The sequence below is a fragment of the Oryx dammah genome, unplaced genomic scaffold (genome assembly GCF_014754425.2).
Source record: "Oryx dammah isolate SB20612 unplaced genomic scaffold, SCBI_Odam_1.1 HiC_scaffold_14, whole genome shotgun sequence".
In the NCBI taxonomy this organism is placed as follows: Eukaryota; Metazoa; Chordata; class Mammalia; order Artiodactyla; family Bovidae; genus Oryx; species Oryx dammah.
In genome coordinates, this window is record NW_024070198.1 from 6,968,256 (window position 1) to 6,986,125 (window position 17,870).

The window sequence follows — 17,870 nt, forward strand, 5'->3', positions numbered from 1 at the left end:
GCTATTTGAGGTTTTTTGTATTTCCATACAAATGTTGAAATTATTTGTTCTAGTTCTGTGAAAAATATCGCTGGAAGCTTGATAGGGATTGCATTGAATTTGTAAATTGCTTTGGGTAGTATACTCATTTTCACTATATTGATTCTTCCAATCCATGAGCATGGTATATTTCTCCATCTATTAGTGCTTTCAAATTGTGGTACTGGAGAAGACTCCTGAGAGTCTTTTGGACAGGAAATAATCAAACCAGTCCATCTAAAAGGAAATCAACCCTGAAAGTTCCTTGGAAGGACTGAGGCTTAAGCTCCAATACTTTGCCTACCTGATGTGAAGAGCTGACTCATCAGAAAAGACCTCGATGCTGGGAAGGATTGAAGGCAGGAGGAGAAGGGGACAAAAGAGGATGAGATGGTTGGACGGCATCACTGTTTCAATGGACATGAGTTTGAGCAAACTCCATGAGATAGTGAAGGATGGGGAAGCCTGGCATGCTCCAATTCATGGGGTCACAAAGAGTTGGACACAACTTAGTGACTATACAACAACATCCTAGGGCAGTAGGAGGAAGGAATAAATTATTGAGATTAGGGAAAGGGGACTATTAAAGAAAAAACGCAGTAAATTGGAAACCCAGATAAACCAAGAATAAAGTCAACTGACTGCCCAAATGTCCAAGCAAAGTAAATTTCAGTTTGTTGAGAAGGGTAGCAATGGGTGAGAACTACTATTTGAGGATTCAATAGTTACTGATGCAGCATGGGGCCAATTTAAGTATCATTTCTGGAAGCACTGGCTTTAAAGACTTTTCTTGAGGATTAAATAAGTTAATACATCTAGAATGTTTTCAAAACTGCTTGGCATACACTCAGTAACTGCTCATATTATCTATTTTGTTTATTCCTAATTATACTCCTTCATTGTGGGAGGGTCCCCTATTTTTGATTGCAAAAACTTAGTCAGATTAAAGAAACTTGCCTGTATCTAAAAAAATGGTATGCTGCTTCAGTTAAGTCGCTTCAGTCGTGTCCAACTCTGTGCGACCCCATAGATGGCAACCCACCAGGCTCCCCCATCCCTGGGATTCTCCAGGCAAGAACACTGGAGTGGGGTGCCATTGCCTTCTCCAATGCGTGAAAGTGAAAAGTGAAAGTGAAGTCGCTCTGTTGAGTCCGACTCTTAGCGATCCCATGGACTGCAGCTTACCAGGCTCCTCCATCCATGGGATTTTCCAGGCAAGAGTACTGGAGTGGGTTGCCATTGCCTTCTCTGAGAAAAATGGTATTGATGAACTTATAAGCAAAGCAGAAATAGTCACATATGTAGACAACAAATTTATGGTTAGCAAGGGGGAAGGAGGGTAGGACAAGTGGGAGATTGGGATTGACATATATACATATATAACATAGGTCAGTGATGAGAACAGACTATATAGCACAGGGGACTCTCTTCAATGCTTTATGGTGATCCAAATAGGAGGGAAATGTCAAAAAGAGTGGATATATGTATATCTATGACTGATTCACTTCACAGTAAAGCAGAAACTAACAACATTGTAAAGCAACTATCCTCCATTTAAAAAAAATACAGAAACTTGTCTAAGATTGAAGTGAAGTGAAGTCACTCAGTCGTGTCCAACTCTTTGTGACCCCGTGGACTGTAGCCGGCCAGGCTCCTCTGTCCATGGGATTCTCCAGGCAAGAATACTGGAGTGGGTTACCATTTCCTTCTCCAGGGGATCTACCTGACCCAGGGATCGAACCCGGTTCTCCTGCATTGGAGGCAGATGCTTTAACCTCTAGCCTCCAGGGTACATATCTATAAATGAATCCAAAATCGAAACATACTCTTTTCCTAACACATCATACAAACATCTGGAATATTTGAAATATAATTTCTACTTTCATCTTATACACTAGATTGATGATTCCCAAGAGTAGTTCCCAGACCAAAAGCATGAGCATCCGCTGAGAACTTGTTAAAAATGTCAATTTCCAGACCCCACCCCACATCTGTCATTCAAAACTGACATTACAAGGGCAGCTACAAGCAGTTACTTTCTCTTTCTATGGCAAATAAACCAATCTTAGCAGGGACATTAAAACTTATCCTAGAGGAATTGTGAAACACCAGAACATATATTTAGTCATGATCATGGTGAGTTCTACTCTGGAGATTTTGAACAAAAGACAGCTGACATTCTATACAATAGCACAATTTCAGCTTTAGTTTAGGGCAGAGAATTTGATCAGAATATAGTTGACTCTTGAACAGCAGTGACTTTTTTTCTATAGTAAACACTACAGTGTCTCACAATCCATGGTTGGTTGGAGCTGATGATGTGGTATGGTAGATATAGAGGAATCGTAAATATAGAGGGCTGACTATAAGTTATACTCCAGTTTTTGACTGCAAAAGGGCTGGTGCCCCAATCACCACATTGTTCAAGGGTTAACCATACTATCAATTGCCTGTGTGACCCTGGGCAACTTCCATAACCAGTCTAGGTCTTGGCTCTCCCATTAGTGGAATAAGAAAACTCTTAAATCCTTTACAAGTTTATATTCTACTCTAAGAACTCTATATCTCTATGTTCTTTTATAAATATGATAAAAATAAAAACCTGTGAAATAAGGTGACCTGTTGGATTGAGTCAAGAATATGACATTTTTTAGATTTTTAAACTAGATCAGAGAAAGAAATACTTGAAGGCATTTTAAAATTTCATTATCCCAAGGCTGAAATTAAATCATATAGAGTATAGGGACTTCTCTAGAAATCCAATCGTTGATTCCACTCCTCAGGCTCAATCCCTTGTCAGGGAACTAAGATCCCATATGCCATGTTCAGTTCAGTTCAGTCATGTCCGACTCTGTGACCCCATGAACTCCAGCACACCAGGCCTCCTTGTCCATCACCAACTCCCGGAGTACACCCAAACCCATGTCCATTGAGTCAGTGATGCCATCCAACCATCTCATCCTCTGTTGTCCCCTTCTCCTCCTGCCCTCGATCTTCCCCAGCATCAGGGTCTTTCCAAATGAGTCAGCTCTTCGCATCAGGTGGCCAAAGTATTGGAGTTTCAGCTTCAACATCAGTCCTTCCAATGAACCCTCAGGACTGATCTCTTTTAGGATGGACTGGTTGGATCGCCTTGCAGTCCAAGGGACTCTCAAGAGTCTTCCTCAATACCACAGTTCAAAAGCATCAATTCTTCAGCGCTCAGCATTCTTTATAGTCCAACTCTCACATCTATACATGAGCACTGGAAAAATCATAGCCTTGACTAGATGGGCCTTTGTTGACAAAGTAATGTCTCTGCTTTTTAATATGCTGTCTAGGTTGGTCATAACTTTCCTTCCAAGGAGTAAGCATCTTTTAATTTCATATGCCATGAGGCATGTCCAAAAAATAAAATACATATATAGAGAGTATTAAAAAATGTCTATGTGATAACAAATTAATACTTTTTCTAAGTTATCTTTTTGGAGAGGCAAAAATAATACCACCAACCCACTCTCTTGTTAAGCTTGCTACAGTGAAGAGCTTCATAATATACAAACTATGAACTTGAGTCCATATATTGTAGGATACTCAGATGGGGAATTCATAAGCCTGGGTTCTAAGTTTTCTTTCTAACTAAATATGACTTTATTTTGGGCTCTAAGACTCAACTGCTATAACTATAACATGTCAACAGAGATGAAACTATCTTGTCTTAAATTTTTCTAAATCTAAAATGTAATCATTATTGTTGTATCAGACCAGACATGAAGATCCATTGTTATGTACGCACCTGCCAGTGGGAGGTGTGGCAAAAACTACTGGATGAGAGAAATGTAAAGCAATTAAAGAGAAGATTCAATAAGTTTTGCTCTGGGGTAGAGGCTGAAGTCACAGTCAAACCAAAATGAAATTATCTTCATAGTGAAGGACATTTGACATGTAAAAGTTAGCAGGAGTTTATAGAAGAAAAGTCATACTGCTTTTTTAAAACGAATATTACTTACTTTTCTAATACACATATGTAAGTAACATATTAAATTATGTTAGGTGTCTATACAAGTATTATTGTTTTAGAGGATAAGGTGGAATAGCAAACCAGATTTGGCCTTACTCCCTAGGAATGGGCATATAGAATAAGGCACCTTTATATTGAGCTTCCCTGGTGGCTCAGACAGTTAAGAATCTATCTGCAAAGCAGGAGACTTGGGTTTGATCCCTGGGTTGGAAAGATCCCCCAGGGAAGAGAATGGCTACCTACTCCAGTATTCTTGCCTGAAGAATTCCATGGACACAGGAGTTCGGCAGGCTATAGTCCATGGGTTCACAAAGAGTTGGACTTGACTGAGTGACTAACACAGTACACAGCACCAAAATGTGCAGCAGGGCTTTCCACAAGAAAACCGTGGCAGAAGGATTAATTCAGCATTGTAGCTCTGATTTACGAAAAGTCCAGTCTTCTTCTTGACATGAGTTTGACTAAACTCCGGGAGTTGGCGATGCGACTGGACTGAACTGAATGTGACTAGAGCAAAGAGCCAATGAGAAGACGAGGAAGAAGATGAGAGAGTGAGATGAACCTGGAGAGGTGAGCAATAGCCAAAGGAAACAGGGCTTTGGAGACGATGCCAAAGAACTACTCTATCTTAAGAGTGAGAAGTAGTCATGGAAAGGTTTTATGCAGAATGATGATACAAGATTACCTGCCTTAACACAAGATTCCTTAGTGGATCAAGAAAAGTTTTACTTTTTTTTTTTTCTTTTTTTGAGGATCAGCAGGCTTGATTGAGTAATTTAAATTCCAAACAGTCCCTGTTGTGTCTCTGACGTGTCAGTGAGACCTTAAGATAAACACGAGGTGCAGCAGCAGCATAGTTTGGGATGAACAGAAAACCCAGTTCCTACAAGTATATCCCTGTGGTCATACAGCTGCATTCTAGCGCTGCTCTGGGTACAGATGTGTCGCCAATAGCGGCACAGAGAAAATGCTCAGGAGAAAGCGCCACAAGTGGGCTCTGGCAGTTATTTGGCTCACTTTTCAGAATCCATCTGTCAAACTAGTTCATGCTTCAGTAGCCAAAGAAGACGGGAAATGTTGGCAACAGACAAAACTGCTACCAGACCTACAGAAACTGTGCCATGCTTAGGAGCACTGCTCCGTGGAAAAAAAGTTTTTTTTTTGTTTGTTTTTTGTTTTTTTGCTATGCTTGCATAGGAACATCTGTGTTTTCATCAGAGAATGTGAAATATAAGCACAAAAGAGAATGGACTAAACAGCATTAAAGAACCAGAATCACGTTTGATGTGGCATTTAATAGCAAAAAGGAGGCCAAACCACATGACTAGTGTCTATAAAATGAGTTAAAATACTGAAATGAAAATAAAAACTGACTGTAAGAAAGAAACCCTTGCATTTTGGCTCTGCATTTCCATGCCTGACGTGTCCCCTTTTCCTACCCTTCAAATTTACTGCTTGTTTAGAAAAAGTAAAGGAAAGTGGTATGGGGAGATGAGCAGTGATAATAGAATCATTCCTCCTTTAGTCTCTCTCCACCCTTGAAATCACTTCATTAGGAAGGCATTCCTATGTACAACAGAGACCCTCACTGCAAAGAATTCTGATGATTTCTAAAACCATTTCCCAGAGTTTTTCTCTTTTCCTTATAGTGTCACAATTGCTTTAACTGCTTAACAAAATAATGCATGTGTCTATAGTAGAAAAATTCAGATCAAAGTTATATTTAGCCAGTGTACTGGACAAAAACACCCCTCCACATGCGTGTACATGCACACACATACATACACACACAGGCTGCTACCGAGAATTTTAGAGTTAAGTCTATATTTTTATGACACAGTAAGTCTTTCTAAACATGAAACTATAAAGGAAAATTTGGTTGACTTAACAATATAAAATGTTAAAGCTTTTACATAATGTAAAAGTGTTAAGCAAAATTTAAAAATCTACAATACACAGGGAAATAAGAATAATTCTGAAGTTACGATAGACAAATTCAATTTTGATCATCTTAGTTTTTGACAAGATCTATCATTTCCTTGGGGAATATATGGCATCTAAACAGCTTTGCCAAATAAATAAATGGCAGAACACATTAACTTTGGAAAATGGAGGAATGAGTATTATTCACTTTTAATTTCACTAGGATAATAGTGCAGGACCCAAGATTAGATGATTCCTATGCTTTGGAGAAGGCAATGGCACCCCACTCCAGTACTCTTGCCTGGAAAATCCCATGGACGGAGGAGCCTGGTGGGCTGCAGTCCATAGGGTCGCTCAGAGTCGGACACAACTGAGCGACTTCACTTTCACTTTTCACTTTCATGCATTGGAGAAGGAAATGGCAACCCAATCCAGTGTTCTTGCCTGGAGAATCCCGGGGATGGGGGAGCCTGATGGGCTGCCGTCTATGGGGTTGCACAGAGTCGGACACAACTGAAGCGACTTAGCAGCAGCAGCAGCAGCATGCTTTAATACTATGCCACCAGTGACTTGAAATGTTTCCCTATTTTTGCAAAAAGAGCCTTGAATTTTATTTTCCAGTGGGCTCTGCAAATTACATACTTGTCCCACACTCACTGTCCTCTAAAATGCCTGTCTACAAAATGACAAGCTTTGTGCTAAAGAAGAGTATCAAGATACTTAAGAAATAGCTCTAGTCCTTCAAAGTTTATAGCTTAAAAGTAGAGTTAAGTTTAGTAGTGAGGTTATAATATAGTAGAAAACACGTTAGAAATGAGGCTTCAGAGGAAGGGGAGGTGACTTCTCAGTAGAAACACCAGTATCTATGGAGAGGGAAGCTTCTAGTTAGTTAAGATATAAACAGTGGAGACGTGAACATTGACTGTGGGGGAAAAGGCAACAGAGGTAGGAGGCTGTGTAAAAGCACAGGGTCTGCTTGAGCACCTGGAATCATTAGGTTTGCCCCGGGGCAAGAAGAAACCAGGCTGAAAACGCAGGGTGCCGCTGGCTGGGGCAGGACCTTAAATCCAGTTAATGAGGCTATAGCTAATTCAACAGGAACTGCCAGCCATTGAAAGGTTATAGAGGGAGCCAGCTGGTCACTGTCATAATTTAGGAAGATTAAAACCGGCCCGAGGCAACAGTGGTCACTGTGCCATCTCTCTGGACTCCCAGCCCAGTACTACGCGTGCAAATGATGTGGACTTGATGCTTTACAGAGTGGCCAGATGCAAAGTGACACCAAAGTCAGGCCTCGCTCTTTCATATTAAATCAGGTAAACTCCACCTGCTCTAAGATGACCAACAAGGATGTTCACAAGGCCTAGAGAACCAACTTTCATGGCTTAAGGTTTGAATTGTCAAAATAGATGACAAATTTGAATAGCTCTGAGAATATTACAAAAATAAAAGTTTATCCACGGTGAATTTCTCACTCACCCACACACACACACACACACACACACACACACACACACACACACACACGGAGCGCAGAGGGATCTCCAATTCCCTGAAACTGTGCCTCTAAAAAGTTTCTGTTGGTGTCATGCAAGACAGCACTGCCACAATTCCATTTCCTTATGAAAACTTATGGAAGCTGAAGTCAGTGTGGTGAGTACCCAGCTCCTAGGTATGTGAGACAAACAGTGAGTTCTGTCCCACAAACAAGCATTTCACTGATTACCAATTGGGATCTTTCTGTTTCAGGGCTATGTCACAAGAAAATCAGTAACTTGCACTTTGGTAGAGGCTTACAGTGAATTTTCACTCTGTCTCCTTCCATCCCTCTCCATTCACGTACACACATCTATATATCAATACACATATCAACATACATCTATATGCATATTAATACAAGTGCCGTATCATTTGGCACTTTGATCATTTCCTTGTGAACTATACTAACATTTAAACAGAAACTCCCATTTCCACTTTTCCTAAGTGTTTCACTAAATCACACAGATAAAAAACTGACACCCTACCAACACAGTAATTTTTTAACACATTATCTCTTGACATATTTGAATTTTAGCAAGAAAGAAAAATATGTGGAAATGAAAAATGTATGAACCGTTAATCAGAAACAAACCAAAAGAAATATCCAAGTATACAACTGCATTTAAGAAAATTCAATAAATATCCATTAAAACTTTTGTATTACTGATACAAAGTATGAATTCGATTTCTTTAGTTCAACTTAGGTCATTTAGTCGCCAAAAATGAAAAGGCCAGTTTCACATTTTAGCTCTCAAAAATGAAAATGAAATCTTAATTGGTATTGCACCCCCATTTAGCTCACATACTCTATATATAACTACTTAAAGATGATTCTATTTTCAAAAGAAAAATTGTATAAAATAACTACTTTCAGAAAAAAGGCAAAGTTGTCAATATTATTTTTAATGACAAAATAATATAGGTTCTCTAAAATAAGCTTAGAGACAAATTAATTTCAATGAATACCAGTATATTCCTAAGAAATGAAAACTGGTGTTTCATTCTAATTCCCATGGTATATTAAGTTATTATGATAATATATAATATAAAGACAAGAAAAGCCTTTGATACTTCAGAACTGCAACATAAAATGAATTTAATTTTGGAAATTAAACTCAGGATTAAAGGATAATAAGCTACTTCTTGGAACTTTTTCACCTTAGTCATCTGATCTTTAATATGTAACTTCATATAAGAGATGATTCAGTCTTATACTGTGGGTTGCTTGAGAAGAGTTACAATATATTAACTGATAAATAGAGATGACCTCAATATTCTTTTTTGTTCATGCAGATACTCACTTGTTTCTCTCCTCTATAACAGAATATTGAATGAAACTCTGAAGTTCTGACTTAACCACATATCATGAAATTTGGCAGCAGAAATAGAAAGAAGCCAGTCTAAAATCTTGTACTTCCATAAATTAGTAGGCTAATAAGACTGAGATAAAGGCAAAAAGTGTTCCCTGGGCTGCATTTCAGGAAAAGGTTGAAAAGACAATAAAACACTCTCAGGAGAAAAGAAAAGCCTCCTACCTTTTTAAAAATTCCATATACTCGGTATGCTTGATAAGTCCTGTCCTCATCATTATCGTCTGAAAACATTGTCGATCAATGGCCCAGAGTTTCACATTTACAAGAGCTGAGGAAAAAGAAAAAAACAAATAGGGAAAAATTAGAGAACTTCACCAGTGAACTATACTGTGTAAAAGTGATGAGTTATTCAGAGGAATGAAAGTGATTAACCTTCGTTTAAAGCTAATATCCTAATGCTATTCTATTTAGTTAAGAAGACAAGTTCTTACAGACAAAATGTAGTTCATAATTTAACACTAGTATTACTATCTATAAGGAAGGTTCCTGTCACTCTTAGGTTCTCAAGAGATGATAAGGTCTAAGTACACACTGGAAGTATTTAGTTATATACAAAGAAAACCATGTAAAGAGAGGTTCACAAGAAGTAACACTTGGTAATTAACCAGAATAGTGTTAATGACTCATATGATCATATTTTAATTGTAAAAAAGGCAGGTGTAAATTCAGGTTTAGGAGTTAATAGAAATGATAATTACAATTAAATTGTAACCTGTGCCCACAGTTACCATAAAAAACCATATTAGATATGTTTGTTGAATTTTAATTTCTGTTCTCCCACACCACTGGCTTTGACAATGATTAAGTACAGAAACTCAATACCACAGGATAGATCACCATTTGATCTAATAAGCACATGACTAAAAGACAAGTTTTAGAAAAAGACAGATGTTACAGTCTAAGAAAACAAAAATATTAAGATAAAACTCTTTTAAAAGAAGAGTATGCTAAAAATATTGATAATTAAATCTGTGTGATGAGTATTTAACAGGCATCTTTTACTATGCTCTTTATTTTTATGTATCTCTGCAAAGTTTCATAATGGACTTCCCAGATAGCGCTGCTGCTGCTGCTGCTGCTAAGTCACTTCAGTCGTGTCCGACCCTGTGCGACCCCAGAGACGGCAGCCCACGAGGCGCCCCTGTCCCTGGGATTCTCCAGGCAAGAACACTGGAGTGGGTTGCCATTTCCTTCTCCAATGCATGAAAGTGAAAAGTGAAGGTGAAGTCGCTCAGTCGTGCCCGACTCTAACGGTAAAGAATCTGCCTGCCAGTGCAGGAGACGCAAGAGATGTGGTTCGATCCCTGGGTCAGAAGCTCCGCTGGAGCAGGAAATGTCAGCTTACTCCAGTATTCTTGCCTGGAGAATCCCAAGGACAGAGGAGCCCAGTGGGCTACAGTTCATAGAGTCTCAGAGAGTCAGACACCATTGAAGCTACTTAGCATGCAGGCAAACCTCGTACCCACAGTGTATAGGGTAGAGAAGGGCTGTGCACAGGCTTGAGCAAGACCAGTGAATGGGGCCAGGTTATAGTTCAATGAGGGAAATCCAGGTGGTGCAGTGGTAAAGAATCCACCTGCAATACAGAAAATTTGAGTTTGACCCCTGGGTCGGGAAAATATCCAGGAGAAAGGAATGGCTACCCACTCCAGTATTCTTGCCTGGAGAATGCTATGGACAGAGGAGTCTGGCAGACTACAATCCATGGGGTCACAAAGAGTCAAACATAACTGAGCAACTGAGCACTCATAATTTAATGAATCAAACATAGAAACATGGATGAATGCAGAATTCTCTTTTCTTCACAGTTCTCAGACCAAGCCCAGTGAATGCAACAGATCAGGATTTGGGGTAAGGAAGTGGAGAAAATGTTGGAATAAGTAGGCCATGTATGTGCCCTGAGGGAAGATGCTAGAAGTAACACACAGAGGGAAAAGATGATAAAAGGATTATTGAGCAAATAGAATAAACTTTTATTTTTTTGAATTTTACCTAATTTTTCCTTGAACAATTATTTGAAGCTTAGAATGAAAACATGACTTCTTCCTTAGCCAGTTCTTTATTGAAGAAAACAGATGTTCAGTTAAGTAGGAAAAGAACAAGGGAGCAAGGACTGGTGTGTACATGGCTCCATTCCAAATAGCCTTCAAAAATGAACCTTCATCAGAAAACCAAGCTCACCTCACAGGTATTCTCCAATTACGTTCTAGTTCCTTTGGTTGAGTCCAGGCTCTTTTCCAGAACACCTGTTTACTTGAGATGAACCACAGACCTGGATGATACCACCACAAGGGACTGAGAAAATCTTGACAAGATTCATAAGAAGTGGAACTTTGAAAAACAACAGAAGTTGAACTAGGACAGAGATAGACGAAGGGCAGTCAAGTGGGGAAAGTGCATAAACAAGAACAGCATTAGGAATGAGTCTGGGCTCTGGGAGTCCAGGCAGAGAAGAAACAGACTGAAATGGCTCAGGTTTCAACAGGGCTGCTACACAGTTTGAGAGCAGGCTGATGCAGGGTCCTTGAAGCCAGGCAGAAGAAGCAAGGATTAATTTGATGAACGACAGGAAGCTAGCAGAGATCTTAAAAAGATAAAACAAAAAGCCACAGTTTTAAAGGACACCATGGGGAAATTTTAAAAAGTAAAATGCTTACTAGAAAAAAAAATAGTATTTTCTATATTCATCATCATTTCTAATGTTTCCCAGGTATTTTGAGTATAAATACTCTTCCCTCCAAAGGACCAATTAAGATAACCAACAAATTGTGTTATTTTAAAAAACAGCAGCAATAAAAATAGCTTTACTATGATATGGGTTTTTTAAACATTTCAAAGGCATGATCGGAAGCATAATGTTAGAACGAAATAAAGCATAGATGCATCTTAAGGCTTTGCCCTGCAGAAAAATTTCATAATGCACACCCCTGGTAACAGTATATAAAGGCTTCTATTATAATCTCTGAAACCCAAAGATAAGATCATGGCGATAGCTGAGAAAGACTAATCTAGAAGGGACACACTGGATTCAGAAACACCTTAGTCAAGCAGAATACAGACGATCACTAGCGTCATCAAATATGCACTTTATGTACAAACTGTGGGACAGAGCAGTAACATGATGAAAGCTCAGCGTGAGGAAAATTGTTCTGATCATACATTGTGTGCCCAGATTCAGACAAGGAGTAATGAGCATGAGACAGAGGCCGCAGTAACTCAGGAATGAAGTGAGAAGGGTCTAAGTGAATAAGACAACAATGGGAGTAACAGTAAAAGCTTGGGTGGATGCAGGGGTGGGAGGGAAGTAGAGGGGTGTGTGTGTGTGGACTAAGTTACCTGCAGCATTATTAGTGTTAGTTCACACTTCCAAGCCCATTTTCGATCTGTGGTCTCTCCTGATCAGCAACCTTTAGTCCTATGAATTGCTATAGCTGTGTCTATCCGTGTCACTCATCGGCACTTTACACATGTTGCTAATATTGTCAATTATCTCTATGTCTATATTATGTTACCTCAAATAAGAACGTACCATATTCCCTCATAGCAAAGTCCCCGTCTCGTTTCTTATAACCTCTCCCAACTCAAGAAACTTGCTTTTTATTTGATAACCACTGGGTATAATTGTTAATTAATATATTTACATGAAATTCACCTGCAAAATATATATATATATGTCTAGTCAGACTCTAAGATTACATTTAAATATCTAAACTGAATTTATTAGATATCATGATTCATGTGTTGAAAAATGATCTCTAAAAATAAGTTCGCAGAATTCAGTATTTTTATCTTCTACTTCTAAAACCATGTTTCAGATATTTTGTATGATAATGAATATAGCTTGAGGAAATTGCAAGTTTTCCCATGACCTTGGGCGAGATGCCAACATCTTTTTTATATGCAGCCAATACAGACATTAGTGAAGTCAGCATTTTATACAGGTGGGCAAGCGTGACTAACAGTCACCTTGCTGTGCTGTCACAAGCATGGTTATACTGGAGCTGTGATTAGTATCTTGCTTCTTAAACAGCCTGTTGGAGTATAAGTCTGTTGCTTCCATAACTTGAAGAGAACGCTTTTTTAAAAACCCATTTACCTTTGATCTTAAGTGGTGTACTAATCTCTGTAGGGTATATGTACTTCAGGAACAAAATTCCTGCGATTTTCACAACGACTGCTGTTGGTGAACAAAGAAGTCAGAGGAGCATAAAGCAGAAAAAAGGTCTGGCTGAAGGCATTTTCCTTTTCATTCAGTTATGTATCTAGAATGCTCTACTGAAACAGTCATTTTTTCTTCAGGTTGAGGCCAGATTGAACTATATGGAAAAGATACAAGTTACCTTTACCCTGGGATCTCTTAAGTGCATGAGTATACCAAGAATACCTTCAACAGAGGTAAAATTGGCCTTTGTTTAGGAGGCACCAAAATTATAGAAGAATGAGACATAAAACTGTGCTGGACTATGAAACCACAAATCTGGTTTGGCTGAAATTCTATCAAGGAATGTATCTGTTGTCAAATTCAAATTTTGGAAGAATTTTCAGAAAGCATGTGTGGGTACAGAACACATGATTCAAAGGTTTATTCTGCCCATATTTATTTCACACCAATCTAGTTGAAACTATTGCTGTATATGAGGGACAGAAAATAGGCTGACAATTCCTGCCCTCAAGAAACTCGTGGTCTAGTGCAAAGGCCAACAAACTATTATTCCTGCCAAATCTGGTCGATGATTAGTTGCTTTCCTCACTTAGGAAATTCCAAGAATGAATTTCCAAGGATTTTAGGAGCTCAATGCCAGAAAAGAGATGAAGAACAAATATATATTTTTTTATTACAAATCACAGTAGTACAGGGAGTTATCGGGTCTAGATGAGGCACTGAGGATGAAGTCCTCATGATGTGTTTAGTGCCCTTATGAAAAGAGTCTCTCTCCCTCCGCCAATGCACACGTCAGGATAATGCCACTTGAGGATATAACTGGGAAGAGAGCTCACACCAAGAACTCCACTGTATTAGCTCCCTGATCTTGAACTCCACACCTCCTGTGAGTTCTGTGAGATAAACTGTGAGCAAATTCGTTGTTGTTTAAGGCAACCAGTCTGAGGTGACTGTTACAGAAGTTTGAATGGAGACACCAGGGGTCCATGGAGCCCGAAGGAGTCTGTGGAAGGAATGCAAGGGATTCGTGAATGTGAGGTGAGAAAACAATATCTTTATTTTTATTATTCTGTTACTGAAATTTACATATCTTTTCTAAGTGTAGGCGACATGACTTCCCTAGCGGTACAGTGGATAGGAATCCACCTGCCAACGCAGGAGACACGGGTTTGATCCCTGATTTGAAAAGATTCCATGTGCAATGGGCAACTAAGCTCACACACCGCAACTGCAATTACTGAAGCCCAGGCGCCTAGAGCCTGTGCTCTGCAACAACAGAAGCCACCGAAATGAGAAGTCTCTGCACTCAGCGAAGAGGAAGCCCGGCTCACTGCAACTAGAGAAAGCCTAGGTGCAGCAAGGAAGACCCAGCACAACTAAAACTAAAATAAATAATCTTAAAAAAATAGAGGCAACAAATCACTTTACTGTAGAAAATATGGCTATTTTTATATCATCCTACATTTGTTGAGGATATCCTAAATATAATTTACATTCATCATTATTTTGAGATTATGGTAGTTAACTGGACCTCTGCTGCTAAGTCGGTTCAGTCGTGTTCGACTCTGTGTGGCCCCATAGACGGCAGCCCACCAGGGTCCCCCGTCCCTGGGATTCTCCAGGCAAGAACACTGGAGTGGGCTGCCATTTCCTTCTCCAATGCATGAAAGGGAAAAGTGAAAGTGAAGTCGCTCAGTCATGTCCGACTGTTAGCGACCCCACGGACTGCAGCCTACCAGGCTCCTCCGTCCACGGGATTTTCCAGGCAAGAGTACTGGAGTGGGGTGCCATTGCCTTCACTGAACTGGACTTCTAGATCTTATGTTATTTTACCACAATTAATTATTAAATGTTTTATCACTCTATTTCAACGTGAATGGTTCTATGTAATCCTGTGTGTTTTATGCTTTAATAATCATTTTAGATGAGTCCATATGCTTCATCAGTGACAAACAGTCCATGGCATCCTTAAGATGAAGAGTCCCTGCTCTAAGTATCCTAGACAAAGGATTACCCCAGAAAAGCAGACAGGAAGCATGGTGAGGGAAGAGGTAATACTTAGCTGGTCTGCATCCACGCGTGCTAAGTCACTTCAGTCGTGTCCAATTCTGTACGACTCTATAGGCTCCTCTGATTCTCCAGGCAAGAATTCTGGAGCACACTGCAATGCCCTCCTCCAGAGGAATCTTCCTGACCCAGGGATCGAACCCCTGTCTCTTACATCTCCTGCACTGGCAGGCAGGTTTTTTACCACTAGTACCACCTGGGAAACCCAGGTCTACATCCACAGGGACATACAAATTACAGATGGTGAAGAATCTGCCTGTAATACTGGAGACCCAAGTTTGATCCCTGGGTTGGCAAGATCCCCTAGAGAAGGGAATGGCTAACAACTCCAGTATTCTGGCCTGGAGAATTCCATGAAGAGAGGAAACTGGCGGGCTGTAGTCAATGGAGTCACAAAGAGTCAGACAGGACTAAGAGACTAACACTTTCACTTTCTCAAACGAGACTTATTTAGTAAACAGCCACTTCTCTAAGTTCCCAGACTATTTCCAGTCCTCCCCCCCATCAGGACTCCAGAGAGTTCCCTCAGCTCAGCCAATAAAGGGGTGAACACTGAGCCCAGCATATCAATATTCGTATTCTCTTTACATGCTTCTTCTGTGCCTAGGATAGCACAAAGTTCAGTTCAGTTCAGTTGCTCAGTCGTGTCCGACTCTCTGCGACCCCATGAATCGCAGCACACCAGGCCTCCCTGTCCATCACCAACTCCCGGAGTTCACTCAGACTCAGACTCACGTCCATTGAGTCAGTAACGCCATCCAGCCATCTCATCCTCTCTCGTCCCCTTCTCCTCCTGCCCCCAATCCCTCCCAGCATCAGAGTCTTTTCCAATGAGTCAACTCTTCCCATGAGGTGGCCAAAGTACTGGAGCTTCAGCTTCAGCATCATTCCTTCCAAAGAAATCCCAGGGCTGATCTCCTTCAGAATGGACTGGTTGGATCTTCTTGCAGTCCAGGGGACTCTCAAGAGTCTTCTCCAACACCACAGTTCAAAAGCATCAATTCTTCAGTGCTCAGCCTTCTTCACAGTCCAACTCTCACATCCATACATGACCACAGGAAAAACCATAGCCTTGACTAGACGGACCTTAAGTCGGCAAATTAATGTCTCTGCTTTTTAATATGCTGTCTAGGTTGCTCATAACTTTTCTTCTAAGGAGCAAGCGTCTTTTAATTTCATGGCTGTAATCACCATCTGCAGTGATTTTGGAGCCCCCCAAAATAAAGTCTGACACTGTTTCCACTGTTTCCCCATCTACTTCCCATGAAGTGATGGGACCGGATGCCATGATCTTCGTTTTCTGAATGTTGAGCTTTAAGCCAACTTTTTCACTCTTCACTTTCACTTTCATCAAGAGGCTTTTTAGTTCTTCACTTTCTGCCATAAGGGTGGTGTCATCTGCATATCTGAGGTTATTGATATTTCTCCTGGCAATCTTGATTCCAGCTTGTGTTTCTTCCAGTCCAGCGTTTCTCATGATGTACTCTGCATAGAAGTTAAATAAGCAGGGTGACAATATACAGCCTTGACGTACCCCTTTTCCTATTTGAAACCAGTCTGTTGTTCCATGTCCAGTTCTAACTGTTGCTTCCTGACCTGAATACAGATTTCTCAAGAGGCAGGTCAGGTGGTCTGGGATTCCCATCTCTTTCAGAATTTTCCAGTTTATTGTGATCCACACAGTCAAAGATTTTGGCATAGTCAATAAAGCAGAAATAGATGTTTCTCTGGAACTCTCTTGCTTTTTCCACAATCCAGCAGATGTTGGCAATTTGATCTCTGGTTCCTCTGACTTTTCTAAAACCAGCTTGAACATCAAGAAGTTCACGGTTCACATATTGCTGAAGCCTGGCTTGGAGAATTTTGAGCATTACTTTACTAGCGTGTGAGATGAGTGCAATTGTGCGGTAGTTTGAGCATTCTTTGGCATTGCCTTTCTTTGGGATTGGAATGAAAAGTGACCTTTTCCAGTCCTGTGGCCACTGCTGAGTTTTCCAAATTTGCTGGCATATTGAGTGCAGCACTTTCACAGCATCACCTTTCAGGATTTGAAATAGCTCTACTGGAATTCCATCACCTCCACTAGCTTTGTTCGTAGTGATGCTTTCTAAGGCACATTTGACTTCACATTCCAGGATGTCTGGCTCTAGATGAGTGATCACACCATCGTGATTATCTGGGTCGTGAAGATCTTTTTTGTACAGTTCTTCTGTGTATTCTTGCCACCTCTTCTTAATATCTTCTGCTTCTGTTAGGTCCATACCATTTCTGTCCTTTATTGAGCCCATCTTTGCATGAAATGTTCCCTTGGTATCTCTAATTTTCTTGAAGAGATCTCTAGTCTTTCCCGTTCTGTCATTTTCCTCTATTTCTTTGCACTGATCGCTGAAGAAGTAGCACAAAGTAGTGCTCATCAAGTATTTTCTAAGTTGAATTTTGTGTGTATGTCAAACATTTTGTCCAAATAAAATCTATTTTTGTACTTCACTGGAAAAATTATTGTAGACCATGATAATCTCCATCAGAAAAGAACCAGTTTTTCAACTTGAGCTTTTCAAAGTGACATTTCTTGGCAGCAAAACACAAGTTGAGTTTTCTGACAAAGGTTTCAGAGTAATCTGTTCTTCCCCAAGTCTTACTGTTCTCCAGAGAACATTCTCAGATAATAGGTGGGTCTCATCTATGTTTCTGCTGATTTAAACTTTGAATGAGCTAGAATCTTTGGAGGGTTTAATGTGGGTGGAAGAACAAGAAAGATGTCCTTCAGTTCAGTTCAGTTCAGTCTCTC

At 40.0% G+C, this 17,870-nt stretch overlaps 1 protein-coding gene across 2 annotated transcripts in view; it reads right to left on the minus strand.

Moving 5' to 3' along the window:
- The window catches only part of PRKG1 (protein kinase cGMP-dependent 1), a 1,378,000-nt gene that overhangs the window by 493,178 nt on the left and 866,952 nt on the right, over positions 1-17,870 (minus strand). For both annotated transcript variants that reach the window (XM_040254675.1, XM_040254674.1), the window contains exon 4: positions 9,016-9,121. In XM_040254675.1, coding sequence (XP_040110609.1) covers positions 9,016-9,121 — 106 coding nt within the window. The remainder of the gene's footprint in view (positions 1-9,015; positions 9,122-17,870) is intronic.